We start from the raw sequence: 13,604 nt of genomic DNA, 5'->3' as shown, positions 1-13,604 counted from the left end.
TCTAGAGTCAATAATTTTATATGAGGAACTACTGAACTCAATCACTTGTTGCCGTTACTCTTCAGTGTTCTGTTGAGGTCTATCCCGTAGAGGTACTCAAATTGGATCAGTGATTGATTTCTAGGTTTCGTCGTAAACCTAATTGGTTACTTCCAGTTACGTAAATCAATGGTTCAAACCTCACTCAAAGGTAGGGAATTTCCCATTGAGATAGGAACTTTTGTACCAGAAACAATGGTATCTCCAATTATAGCCCCTCTGGGATGTAAAATATATCTCTTCTCACCATCCCTATAGTGTATGAGACAAATGTATGCATTTCGGTTGGGGTCGTATTCTATGGTTACGATTCTACCAGATATGTCTTTTTCATTTCGTCGAAAATCTATTTTACGGTATAGACGCTTATGACCTCCCCCTCTATGCCTTGCGGTAATGATGCCTCTGGCATTACGACCTTTACCACAATGACGCTGCTGTCCAGAGATCAAATTATTTCGTGAATTGGATTTCACTTGACTGTCTACGGCCCCATTGCGTGTGCTCAGAGTAGAAGTTTGTATAAATGTATCGCCGTGTTACTAAGTATTTTTTTTAATTTCTTATCTTTCTAAGAGGTGGAATAGAATAACCGGTTGAAGCGTAATGATCATACGTTTGTAATGCATTGTATGTCCCATAGGTCCCATTCTTCTACCCTTTCCCGGGAATCGATGACTATTCATAGCTATTACCTTGACACCAAAGAAGAGTTCGACCCAATGCTTTATTTCTGTCCTAGTTGATCCTGATTCGATATTAGAAGTATATTGATTGTTCCCCAATAACCGAATACTTTTGTCTGTAAATACTACATATTTGATTCCATCCATAAATCCATTTTCTTCCCTATGAGTTCCAGTATTGATAAGAATTCTAGTTCTTACTGTTCATATGTTATGGTATAAATATACCATACCAATTCGTTATGTATGGATGATGAGATTACATTGATACAGAGCCAATTCCAATAGACTTATTGAACGTTACCATTGGCATGTATCCAGAAGGAATTGAACCTACGAATTTTCCAATTATGAGTTGGGCGCTTTAACCATTCAGCCATGGATGCTTAACAGGGATCATCGTACATCGTAAATAACCAAATTCCAATTGAAATGAAATTTTTAGGAGGAATCAATGAAACGACATCAATTCAAATCCTGGATCTTCGAATTGAGAGAGATATTGAGAGAGATCAAGAATTCTCACTATTTCTTAGATTCATGGACCAAATTCGATTCAGTGGGATCTTTCACTCACATTTTTTTCCACCAAGAACGTTTTATGAAACTCTTTGACCCCCGAATTTGGAGTATCCTCCTTTCACGCGATTCACATGGTTCAACAAGCAATCGATATTTCACGATCAAAGGTGTAGTACTGCTTGTAGTAGCGGTCCTTATATATCGTATTAACAATCGAAATAAATCCATTATGCGGAGGAGAAGCCATTCTACATTCGGCCAATAGGTCACTTGAGTTGAAAGGGAGGCAGGAAATATGACCATGATGTTGGTTGATTTCACCAATGCATTAATTTAATTTAGTGGACATGACCACTCTGATCAAGGAAGTGCGGATCAAATGCCCCAGTATTGCGAGGTGGGTAGAGTTTTGTTATGCTCAGCCCGCAAGACTTTGCTACAACGAATTCACTTTATCTTCGGTCGTGCGGGTTCAGCAAGGTGACCCTTTAGGCCCCTTATTATTTGCACCAGCGTTGCATACGCTGATATGTATGATTTCTTCAGAATGCAAGCTTGACCTGCAAGCATGATATTTGGATGATGGCACTTTGGTAGGGGATACGCTGGAAGTGTCGAAGGCATTAAGCATTATTCAGTCAGAAGGTGGCAGCAGAGGACTTCATCTTAACATCAAGAAAACTGAGATTTTATGGCTTGTTGTTGACCCTAGGAGTTTGGTTGATAATGTGTTTCCCTCGGACATCGTTAGGCCCTCTAGAGGGGTCAAACTGCTGGGCGTGCTAGTTAGTTTATATCTTCAGTTCTGCAACGATTTAATTCAATCTAGAGTAGACAAAACAATTTATCTAATGGACACTGTGACGAAACTTCAAGATCCTCAAAGCGAGCTTCTACTGTTACGCAGCTGCTCCGGGGTGTCAAGATTATATTTTTCTATGAGGACCGCCAACCCCCTAGCTTTGCTTCAAGCTAAATCCCTTTTTTATCAACGTTTGTTTCTATTTTTGAGACACATTGTTACAGGAGATAGCGCAGGCTTCAGACCCCTACAACAACGTCTTTCCACCTTGCCGATGAAAGATGGCGGTCTCGGTGTTTACACTATGAAAGATACTAGCCATTTTTGTTATATCGCATCCTGTTTTCAGACTAGGGGTTTACAAGAGACCATGCTTAATGTTTCCTCCACAGATGTGTCTAGCAAGTGTTTCCAGCAAGCTTTGAATAATTTCCTAGAAGTATGTGGATTGCCATCTTCTACTGTCAACCTATATAATATTTCCCCCCATTCAATGCGTTCTCTGGCAGTGTTATATTTTGATGTTGTTAAGAAGAATATTCCGTCACACTTCTCAATGTCCAGTCGAGATTCTGTTCTATGGCAAAGTAACAGGGTGGCGCATGCTTTGGATTTTCTTAAGGTGATCCCCATCAGTGGTTTAAATCAAAGTCTAGGACCTCGGCAATTTAGGTCCTGTTAAGTTATAGATTGGGCATACCTCTTTTCAGGGAGGATAGTACATGCTCAAGTTGCAACAAAAAGATGGATATTTTCGGAGATCATGCTTTACATTGCGCTAATGATGTTGGTATCAAATTCCGCCACAACCATGCGAGGGATATATTTGCTGACATTTGTTACAAGGTTGATGTACATGTGAGGAAGGAGGTAGAGCTTGGTTTTTTATCAGATAACGACACTTCCTTGAGACCCGCGGATATTCTTGTTCACGGTTGGGAGAATGGTCAGGATGTCTATTTTGATGTTATTGTTGTTTCACCATTCACTGGCGGGGGAGTTCGTACTTTTATACCCTGTCAAGCCATTTGTAGAGCTACTACGCGTAAATGCAATAAATATCTAGACAAGTGCTCTCTTCATGGGTATGGCTTTGTTGTTTTAGCTTTTTCGACTTTAGGAGAGATGGGCGAATAAACTATCATTTTCTTGACGAGATTGACGAATTGTATCACAAACCATGACGCTAATTATAAGATAGGCGGTACTCTTTTCTATAGAATAGGTTTAGCTATCTAACAGGGTGTTATTGTAATCGACTGCTTTTTGCAGCTTTATATATTAATATTCTTCTTCTTTCTCAGTTTGAAACAATTTTTTTTATGTTTCTTTTGATGAGGAAATAAGAATATTTGTAGTCTTACATATGCATGCATTCCAAGGATTCCCTTGATTGACAACCGCACAATTAGGTTATCTGATAGTAATATTGAACATTGAAGCACGTATAGACTTTCAAGATACATTAATATTTAACTCATGGGATCGTTGATCTGGGAATGAATAATGACATCTTGAACAGCGATGAGCTTTGATTGGCCACCATTTTCTTCTGGTAGTATCTCCCCACCAATTTCCTTAATAAAACTCTCTTTCTCTTTCTCACTGCTCACAAATATGATCTGCATATGCACAACATACACACAGTAACTTAACAAAGACATGATGATCATTTCTACAAAAAGAAAAATATTGGCATATCCATAGAATTACTGGAAGTTAGAAAGACGAACACTTACTCTTTCTTGGATATCTTTATCTAGAAAGACAGAAAACATCCTCCAGAAACTAACAAAGAACCCTGGGGCATTTAACATATACATTTTTCCTAGTCTCCCGGGATAGTAAGCCTGCATCAGTAAAAATGATAAATGTGAGGACTGTATCCACTTTGAATTGATCGAGGTCAATTCTTTTGATAGAGCACTTAACGGTCTGTTGCTCTGGGTGATATCAGCAATGGAACTTGTCTGCCAAATTTACATTCTCAGTTGATATATGACCCATCTACTTGAGTGTTGCAATTTATGGTCATGGTGTTGTAACTATGAAGCTCGGTTGTAAAGTAGTAGTGTACACAAAATAAAATCCGAATTACCGTGAAAAATAATTTTAGAAGTACATACCTTCAGAAGGTTGAAGGTAATAGTGAAACCACGGGCGTCAATACTCTTATAAGGGAAACTTTTTAAATCCACGGCTGCCATTATCTTTTCATTCCCTATTTCTTTTCCCTCATTGAAAGAACTAAATATAGACCAAGGAAAAGATTAGCCTTTTCGATATTGTCCGACTCTCAACAACTTAACCACTTTATTGGAGGTATATGGAAAACGAATCTTTTTAGCAGAAACACTTTCAGTGATACAAAAGATCAAAAAAATTGCACATAATGTACCTGGCTATTGCTTTGTCAAATAGATAGACTATGAACTCTGCAAAATGAAAAACACAATGAAACCAAAGTAAACTAGAGGATCAAAAATTCTAGATTTCTCAAATCTTGAAACAGAGAAATCGAGCGTAGATCTATACTTCTGAAAGTCTATCTGTCCTGCGTAATGAGTGGCGTTTTAGAATAAGAGACTCAAGACAGGACCTAAAAAAAGTCAAAAATAGACTACTGTGTAATGAGTGGCATTTTACTATGTTTCTCAAGGATTTCTTGGTATTGTCAAATACGCTGACATTGTAAAATTGATATTTTGATTATTTGGTAAAGTGTGACAAATATCTTACTCTTAAATTGAAGTGGATCCTTGGATGCTGAAGTGAAGTGTCTGCTACTTATACAGATCAGAAATGGATGTTGTCCGATTTTAGTCAGGCCTTGTAAGTAAATCTTTTTATCACCCAATTGATCTGCTATTTCGCTCTCAGGTATGAAACCTAATGGAACAAATTCTTCCCTCCATTTTTCCCGTTCAACAAACATCTTTGCAGCCTTTTCTGGGTTCATTGATTTTGCTTTCAGAAATCTTAAAAAGGTTTGATCCAAACACTTCTGAAATAAACGAAAATGCAATACATCAAGGACAATATAGTATATCTGTTTGCAAGAAAATTGTTTAGTTTGTTTGCTAAAGTTACCTGAGTTGGAATTCCTTGGGTCTCCACTAGTTCCCGCATCTTGCTTACTGCCATTTCATGTTTTTGGTCCATGTTTGATTAGTTGTAGAATGAACAAAAACAAATTCTTTCCTGCAGTGCTCTATATCAATGAATGGACGTGGTGGGTAGCAAGCTGTTTACCTGCAAAAAGTACTTGCACAAAAAGAAAAAAATCCACTGTCAAACAGATCGGTTAGATAGCATTCATACTTCCCTAAATAGTTGATTTTCGATGTTCTGTCGCAGCCTTGACATGACGGAGCTTTTTACAGTCGATCAAAGAGGTGGAATGCATTGCAGAAACAGGTGAAAAGGGACAAACACATGTTACACGCCCAACCTCGCATACTTATCTACAACACAATCTCCATCACATTTATATCATGAGCGTTGAGCATCTATTACCAGATAGAATCATAGAGATATGCTATCAGATGTACACGACGTGCATTTCTCCACCACATGAAGATTTCTACACCAAAATCGATGATTATATCCTTTTCGAAAATTCATTATATATTGGCGAACTTATAAGCAATCATATCACATCTCGTACCCGCTCAGGAAATATTCCAAATAATTGGGTAATTTCTATTTAATATTATCTTTATCTAGTGATGCCTATAAGAGCAAGGGTTATGGGTAGTGTCATCCTTTCAAATGAAAGAGTGCACTACAATTTGAGCAAATTAGGCTCTCATATGGGTAGGTTTCAACCCACTTTTCCTCCAAATCCTTCCACACACTCGTTCAGGCGAACGAGTAGTTGGGAGTTTCACACTAGAGGGGGACTATCCCCTGTCAGGAAAAAGAAACTTTTAGTTCAAAATGGGGGACAGTCCCCCGTTAAAAACCTTTTTTTTTTTTTTTTTTTTTGACGGGGGACTATCCCTCGTGTATGCAGCCTTTTTTGTAGGTTTTTTTGTTTGACGGGGGATTGTCCCTCTTCTAAGAAGAATTTTTATTTTTATTTTTTTGGACGGGGGACAGTCCCCCGTCTGGTCCAAAATCCGATTTTTTTTTGACTAAACGGGAGACTGTCTCCCATGTTGTGTTTTTTCTTTTTTATTTGCCCATAGTAGCTTCACTCGTTCATATGGACGAGTAGTCTTTCATATGAAAGAGTTAGTCTCTATTTGGAGACTACCCATAGCCTTTGCTCTAAGCATCGACGCCATATATAGTTCATCGGATATATTAAAGAAAAAAAAAGGGATAATTTGTTTAAATCTCGGTTCTTCAGTTATAAATAAAAATAAGAATTAAATTTGTACAAGTTTAATAAAATAATTTTGTTAATCAAATCAACTGTCTAGAATAATAACTTTGCACTCTTAAAAACTGTAACTGAACTCATAGATCAGGTTAACTATCGTGTTGTTTAGTGGTCTTGTGACTCAAATACCTTTAGATTTGTTGACTCTAATCTTATTTAGAGCTATTGGGAGAATCTGATGCATTTGTAAAATGTAATGGATTCTTTGTTTTCTTTTGTTTTTCTTTACCTTGTGTAAAGTTTTTTTCTTTTTTCCTTTTAATATAATCTTTTCTTCGAAAAAAATAGATTTGGGAAAAAATCCTAATTTTTGCAATAAGAAAGGATGAAATCAACTCAAAAACTGATTCAAACCGTAATTGGATATTTTTGGAAAATTTTAGGTTATATAAAATAATGAAAGTACTTGCAAAATAAAACTATATGCCACAAACGACGACCCAAACGGACTCCTAATGAAGAAGTTATTAAGGAAACAAAAACTTTCATAAAATGGCAAAAATCACCTTTTGAAACCCTAAACGATAGAATTTGACTAAAATCACGTCTTGATCATTGGACTGCTTTCAATCAATTTAGACTCGAATTGAGCTAAATTACAGTATTCGGGTTTTTAGCCTCTAGATACGCTATAGCTTCCTCATCGGCATCAATATAAAATCTAATTGTTTAGGAGATAATCCAGATTACTAGATATTTTCCAAGAATGGATATTGTTGGAACAATTGATGAAAATAGCCTGCAAAACAATCATAAACCAAACAAATAAAAAATATTATGGCTGAGTCACGACCAGGTCGCTCTCTTTAAGACGTTTCGCGGCTCTACCCAAGATTGTGCAAGAATTTCTTCCATGTCGCGTCGTCCCCAGGATAAAACAGCCGAGTAAATATCTTTCACAATCACTCTTGCATTTTGAGAGTATGTGATACTTGTACACTTCTATTCTTGCTCAAAATCAAACTTGTAGAAAACAAGTGATGATCACACACTAGTTTCCTTTCTCTCAAAAATCTTATTTTTTCTTTAAAACTCCAAAATAATTAAAGAAAAACTCTCTTTTGTTTTCCAACCAAAAATTTGTTTTATAATCAAGGGATCTTAATAATGTTTTAATGAAAACATTAATCTGGTTTAATGTAAATCATTACTCTAGTAAGATGAAACGGTAAAGGAATTTATGAAATGAATAAATTTGTTTTATGAGTATCATTAAGATTACCAAAAATAACTTTAATAAAAAATATTAAATGGAAATAAATTTTGTTTTAAAAATATATATTTCCAACAATCCCCCACTTATATTTTTAAAACATTGAGAAAGATTTATATAGTGATGTGCATATGTAAATGTATCTTTCGATTTTGAACCTTTACGTAGTGCTAGATTCTCTCAAAATCTAACCATAGAGTGAACGTAAGTCTTTAAACTCTAGGAGATAAGAAAATTGTCTAACACACACAAAACTATACTAGTATAAAGTCTAAAGCCAGCACATTACGACCCTATGCTTGAATCCCGGTTTAATGAATGATCTAGAGAACTGCCCATATCCTCATAGAAAGCGGCCACACTTTCACATCCATATAGGTGAGTCTATCAAGAGTACTCTTGTAGCTAAGTACCCCACTCTAAATAGAGATATAAACATCATTAAGAGTTTTAGAAACAAAAACTCAACCTTAACTCGCTTCAGGATATCATGCGTAGGATGAATTCTCGAAAGCATGATTCTGTGTCTCTACATATTACTCGTGACTTAGCCTCATTTGAACCTACATTTTGGGATCTCCATTCATAGGTAGGGATTACCTTTTGAACCTACTTCTGGAATCTTGAGTTATTGGTTGAGTTATAGGTTGAGTGTCCATCACGAACAACTATGTCCATATCATTTTGGGATCTCCATTCATACGTAATAGATTGTTGCTGTGATGGTCAAGTTCATGTTCAGGAGGGGCGAAATTGATACGAGAATAAGTTTGTTTTTTACTACCTGCGCTTTCATTGAAGACTGATCGATCAATTTTAGGGATGATAATGTCATCACAACGAGTAAGATCAAAAGTATTGTTTGAAGTACAAAGAGATAACGAGTTTAATTCTGATTGTGATAATGATCTTAAATCTATTATAGATAATGACTCTAGATGTAAGGGTTTTGATACTGAGGATATAGAATCAACAATCGCCATTACTGGATTTCGGGAAGAGAGTTTTCGGTTTCTTTTCTCAGACTTTGTTTTATGTGAGAATAAAATCCCACACACCACACCACCACTCCACAACACTCTGTTGTTGAAGTGAGACCGCGTGTTGCTGTGAGAAGAAGGATTTTATAGACCCGTAGTACACGAGACAACTTTTGTTCTATAAATAATTAGGTTGCTCCGAGATAATCCATTGAAAAGGAGAAGTCCATAGCATAAGCAGAGTCTTTTCCAATGCGATAAAGTAACATAGTATCTATTTTTCTTTGATAAAGGGGTATTTCCATGGTTTTGCCTTGGTATCGTGTTCATACCGTTGTATTGAATGATCCCGGACGGTTACTTTCTGTCCATATAATGCATACAGCTCTAGTTTATATTTTCTGGCTTGTGCTTCTTGGCAGCTATCTGGCATTGGGTATATTGGGATCTACAAATTTTATGTGATGAACGTACAGGAAAACCTTCTTTGGATTTGCCCAAGATCTTTGGAATTCATTTATTCCTCTCAGGGGTCGCTTGCTTTGGGTTTGGCGCATTTCATGTAACAGGCTTGTATGGTCCTGGAATATGGGTGTCCGATCCTTATGGACTGACTGGAAAAGTACAATCTGTAAATGCCGCGTGGGGTGTAGAAGGTTTTGATCCTTTTGTTCCGGGAGGAATAGCCTCTCATCATATGCAGCAGGTACCTTAGGTATAAATAAATCGATCAAATTACGGGAAGCCTCGTGAAGTGCTTCTTTAGGAGTTAAACTTCCATTCGTCCATATTTCTAGAAAAAGTATTTCTTGTTTTTCATTTCCATTCCCATAAGAATGAATACTATGATTTGCATTTCGAACAGGCATGAATACTGCATCTATAGTAAAACTTCCATCTTGTGCATTATTTGGTGTTTTCATACGATATCCACGATTTCTCTCAATTTGTAGTCCAATACACAAATCCATGGGTTCCGTTAAGCTAGCTATTGTTGTGTAGTATCAACAATTTCCACAGAAGGCGTGAGCTGATGATGTCTTGAAGCAGTTACGTATCCAGGACCCCTGACGCAAATGGATGCGTCGCGAGTTCCATATAGATTACTTTTAATAAAATTTCTTTCAAATTCATTAAAATTTCATGTACGGATTCTTCAATACCTACTATAGTAGAATACTCATGTGGTATTTTATCAGATTTTGCACGTGTGATAATGTTCCTTTATTTTCCAAGCAAAGCCCTTCGCATCGCGATGCCTATTGTATCGGCTTGACCCTTCAGAAGCGGAGACAAAATAAAACGGCCATAATAAAGACGCTTACTGTCTGCTCTAGATTCAACACACTTCCATTGTAGTGTCCGAGTAGATACTGCTACTTCCTCTCGAAGCATAGTAATTTTTTTTGATCAGATTATTAAATCATTTTTTTCTCTTGAAATCAGTTCCATTCTTTTTTCTACACACGTCTTTTTTTAGGAGGTCTACATCCATTATGTGGCATAGGGGTTACATCCCGTATGAACTTAATAGTATACCACTTCTACGAATGGCTCGTAATGCTGCATCTCTTCCGAGACCAAGACCTTTTATCATGACTTCTGCTTGTTGCATACCCTGATGGACTACTGTACGAATAGCGTTTCCTGCTGCGGTTTGGGCAGCAAACGGTGTCCCTCTTCTTGTGCCCCTGAATCCACAAGTACCGGCGGAGGACCAAGAAACCACCCGACCCCGTACATCTGTAACTGTTACAATGGTATTGTTGAAACTTGCTTGAACATGAATAACTCCTTTTGGTATTCTACGTCCAGTCTTACGTGAACTAATACGTCCATTCCTACGTGAACCAACTCTTGGTATAGGTTTTGCCATCTTTTATCATCTCATCAATATGAGTCAGAGATATACGGATATATCCATTTCAGGTTAAAACAGATCCTTCATTTTATTTGTACATTGGGTCCTTTTTCGAAGGATTATCCTTGTCTCTGTTTATGTCTCGGTTGGAACAATTACTAAATTCGTCCCGTCGGCGAATCAGTCGACATTTTTCACAAATTTTACGAACAGAGGCTCTTATTTTCATATTTGTAATTCCTTATCTTAATTCCGAATCTACTATTTGGAAGAAAATAAGTCTCTTGGAATTTTTAACCTCGAGTTGTATCCCCACAAAATAATGTCAAAAAAACACCTAATCATTCGAATTTTATTGCGGAGTCTATAAATTATACGTCCCCTTGTTGAATCATAACGACTTACTTCGATTTTGACTTTATCTCCTGGTATTATCCGTATAAAAACTATGTCGGATCCTTCCTGAACATAACCTAGAACAGATCTTCATTATCTAAGCGAACCCGGAACATAGCCATTGGGAAGTGAATTCAGTAATAAACTTCATGAATCCATTTTGTTCTTTCATTTCTGGTAACCCCATTGAAGTATCAACTAATGGAGGAGGAGTGATATTAGGCAACCAGTCCTTCCTCTTTTTCTTTTTTTCACAATATAGGAAGTTACCAATTCAATTCAGATATCAGAAAGATCACCATATATAACACAAAATTTCTCCTCCGATTCCTTCTAGCCGAGCTTCTCGGTCTGTCATTATACCTCGAGAAGTAGAAAGAATAACAATACCCATTCCTCCTAAAATCCTAGGAATTCGTTGAGAGTTGGAATAGATTCGTAGACCAGGCCGGCTGATACGTTTTAAAATAGTTCTATATGGCCCTTTCCTATTCCTTCTATGTCGAAGGGTTAAAACCAAGAAATTTTTGTTGCTTTCTCGATGTTTTCTCACGTTTTCGATAAAGCCTTCTCGTAGAAGTATTTTCACAATGTTTTCGGTAATATTAGTAGATGCTATTCGAACCGTTCCTTTTTTATCCATGTCAGCATTTCGTATAGAAGTTATTATGTCAGCAATTGTGTCCCTACCCATGATGAACTATAATTATTGGTGCCTCCGAGTTTTAATATAATCAACATGCTCGTTTTTTTTATTAATTATAAAGTTAAGGGATATACGTGATACATAATCTACTAAATTAATTTAATCCATTCCCAAGACCCTACTCTATCATATCACGGGCTTGTCTATTAGTCTTTATTCTATATAGTATTTATAATACCTCAGGAGCTAATGAGACTATTTTAGTAAAATTCAACTGTCTCAATTCCCGAGCGATCACACCAAAACCCGAGTTCCTTTTGGATTTCCTTCTTGATCAATGACAACTGCGGCATTGTCATCATATCGTATTATCATACCGTTGTCACGTTTAAGTTCTTTACATGTACGTACAATTACAGCTCTGATCACCTCTGATCTTTCTAGAGGCATATTGGGCACTGCTTCTTTGATTACAGCAACAATAACGTCACCAATATGAGCATATCGACGATTACTCGCTCCTATGATTCGAATACACATCAATTTTCGAGCCCCACTGTTGTCCGCTACATTTAAAAGGGTTTGAGGTTGAATCATATCATTATTTTTTATCGTTTTTTCAATGCAAAGAAAGGGCAAAAGAAGAAAGAAATATTTTTTGTCCAAAAAAAGGCCTGCGGTTTTTTGTTTTTTTATCACAAAGACTCCTTTCCTTTGGTTGCACATCCCTATTCTGCAATAAGGAATTGAGTTCGTATAGGCATTTTGGACGCAGCGATTGAAATAGCTTCTCTGGCTACAATTTCTGATACTCCACCCATTTCATAAAGTATTCGACCCGGTTTAACGACAGATACCCAATATTCGGGAGATCCCTTTCCCGAGCCCATACGCGTTTCCGTAGGTCTTAATGTAACAGGTTTGTCTGGAAATATACGTACCCATATTTTTGCACCACGACGCGCATATCGTGTCATTGCTCGTCGCCCTGCTTCTATTTGTCTAGATGTGATCCAGGCGGGTTCAAGTGCCTGAAGAGCATATCTACCGAAACTAATATGATTGCCTCGGTAGGATATTCCCTTCATTCTTCCTCTATGTTGTTTACGGAATTTGGTTCTTTTGGGGTTATAGTTGATGGTTGTTTGTTATTCTCAATTCCATCTCTACTGCAGAACCGGACATGAGAGTTTCTTCTCATCCAGCTCCTCGCGAATGAAATGATTCCATAATATTACGAATATGTATTGAATTTATAATAGACTGAATCATAGGATTTTTTGAGATCTAATCTGTCACGTAAAAATTTATATATCTTGGGTTTTATCTACAACTGGAAATATACCTCTAGAATATAGAATTTTTTTACGAATCTTTATTTTGACCTTTATTGAATCCAAAAACTTAGCAATTCAATAAGGCCTTCGCGGGCGAATATTGACTCTTTCAATATCTGTTTAATTCGTAGGGTCAGTCCTTGACCTCTCAGAAAAAAATGAATAGGTTCCTGGTTCTTTCCGCCATCCCACCTAATGAATCATTAGGATTCGTTTTCAATGGAATCTTCTGCAGTCATAGGTTCCGTCGTTCCCATCACTTCTTGGTTAATGGCTAGGCCTGAACTCTGCAACGGAGCTCCAAATTCAATTTGTTGTTTCTGAGTCAATCTACTCAGTCTTTATTGACTCGAAGCTCTCTTTTATTTGTATTTATTTTTCCTATGAACCGGATTCATTTAATGATTAATTATGATTATGGCCGAATCCATATTGATGCTTTATTACACTGCCTTTGTATGAGATTATTCATAGACCATACATATTGGAATCATATATCGTTGATATTCTCCTTCTCTCTTTCTCTCTCCCCCTTCCATTTATCCACATCCTTTTTTTATTTCATATCACAATCCATGATCAGATTGGTTTTTCTTTTATGTATATGTAATATTAAAAAGATTTCAGTTGCTACAACGATATGATCAATAGATCATAGTGACTGTTTCTTTGGATCCCGATAATACGAAGCAATGAGCTGGTTATTAGTTACATAGTTCTTAGTTCAGACTAGGG

At 36.8% G+C, this 13,604-nt stretch overlaps 1 protein-coding gene and 1 pseudogene across 1 annotated transcript; both read right to left on the bottom strand.

Moving 5' to 3' along the window:
• Window positions 1–3,378: 3,378 nt before the first annotated feature.
• On the bottom strand, window positions 3,379–5,629 carry LOC113275325 (SEC14 cytosolic factor-like). The gene is made up of 6 exons (XM_026524807.1): window positions 5,140–5,629; window positions 4,789–5,053; window positions 4,448–4,484; window positions 4,176–4,296; window positions 3,789–3,899; window positions 3,379–3,671 (listed from the first exon to the last, which is right to left on the bottom strand). Exons 1-6 carry the CDS (start codon window positions 5,209–5,211, stop codon window positions 3,522–3,524), a joined length of 756 nt encoding a protein of 251 aa, XP_026380592.1. The 5' UTR covers window positions 5,212–5,629; the 3' UTR covers window positions 3,379–3,521.
• A 3,422-nt stretch (window positions 5,630–9,051) lies between these two features.
• Window positions 9,052–10,596, bottom strand: LOC113272437 (annotated as a pseudogene).
• Window positions 10,597–13,604: the final 3,008 nt, after the last annotated feature.

Source organism: Papaver somniferum, chromosome 4 (assembly GCF_003573695.1).
Source record: "Papaver somniferum cultivar HN1 chromosome 4, ASM357369v1, whole genome shotgun sequence".
Taxonomy (NCBI): domain Eukaryota; kingdom Viridiplantae; phylum Streptophyta; class Magnoliopsida; order Ranunculales; family Papaveraceae; genus Papaver; species Papaver somniferum.
Note: the sequence above shows the minus strand (reverse complement) of the source record. Positions and strands in the feature narration are given on the sequence as shown.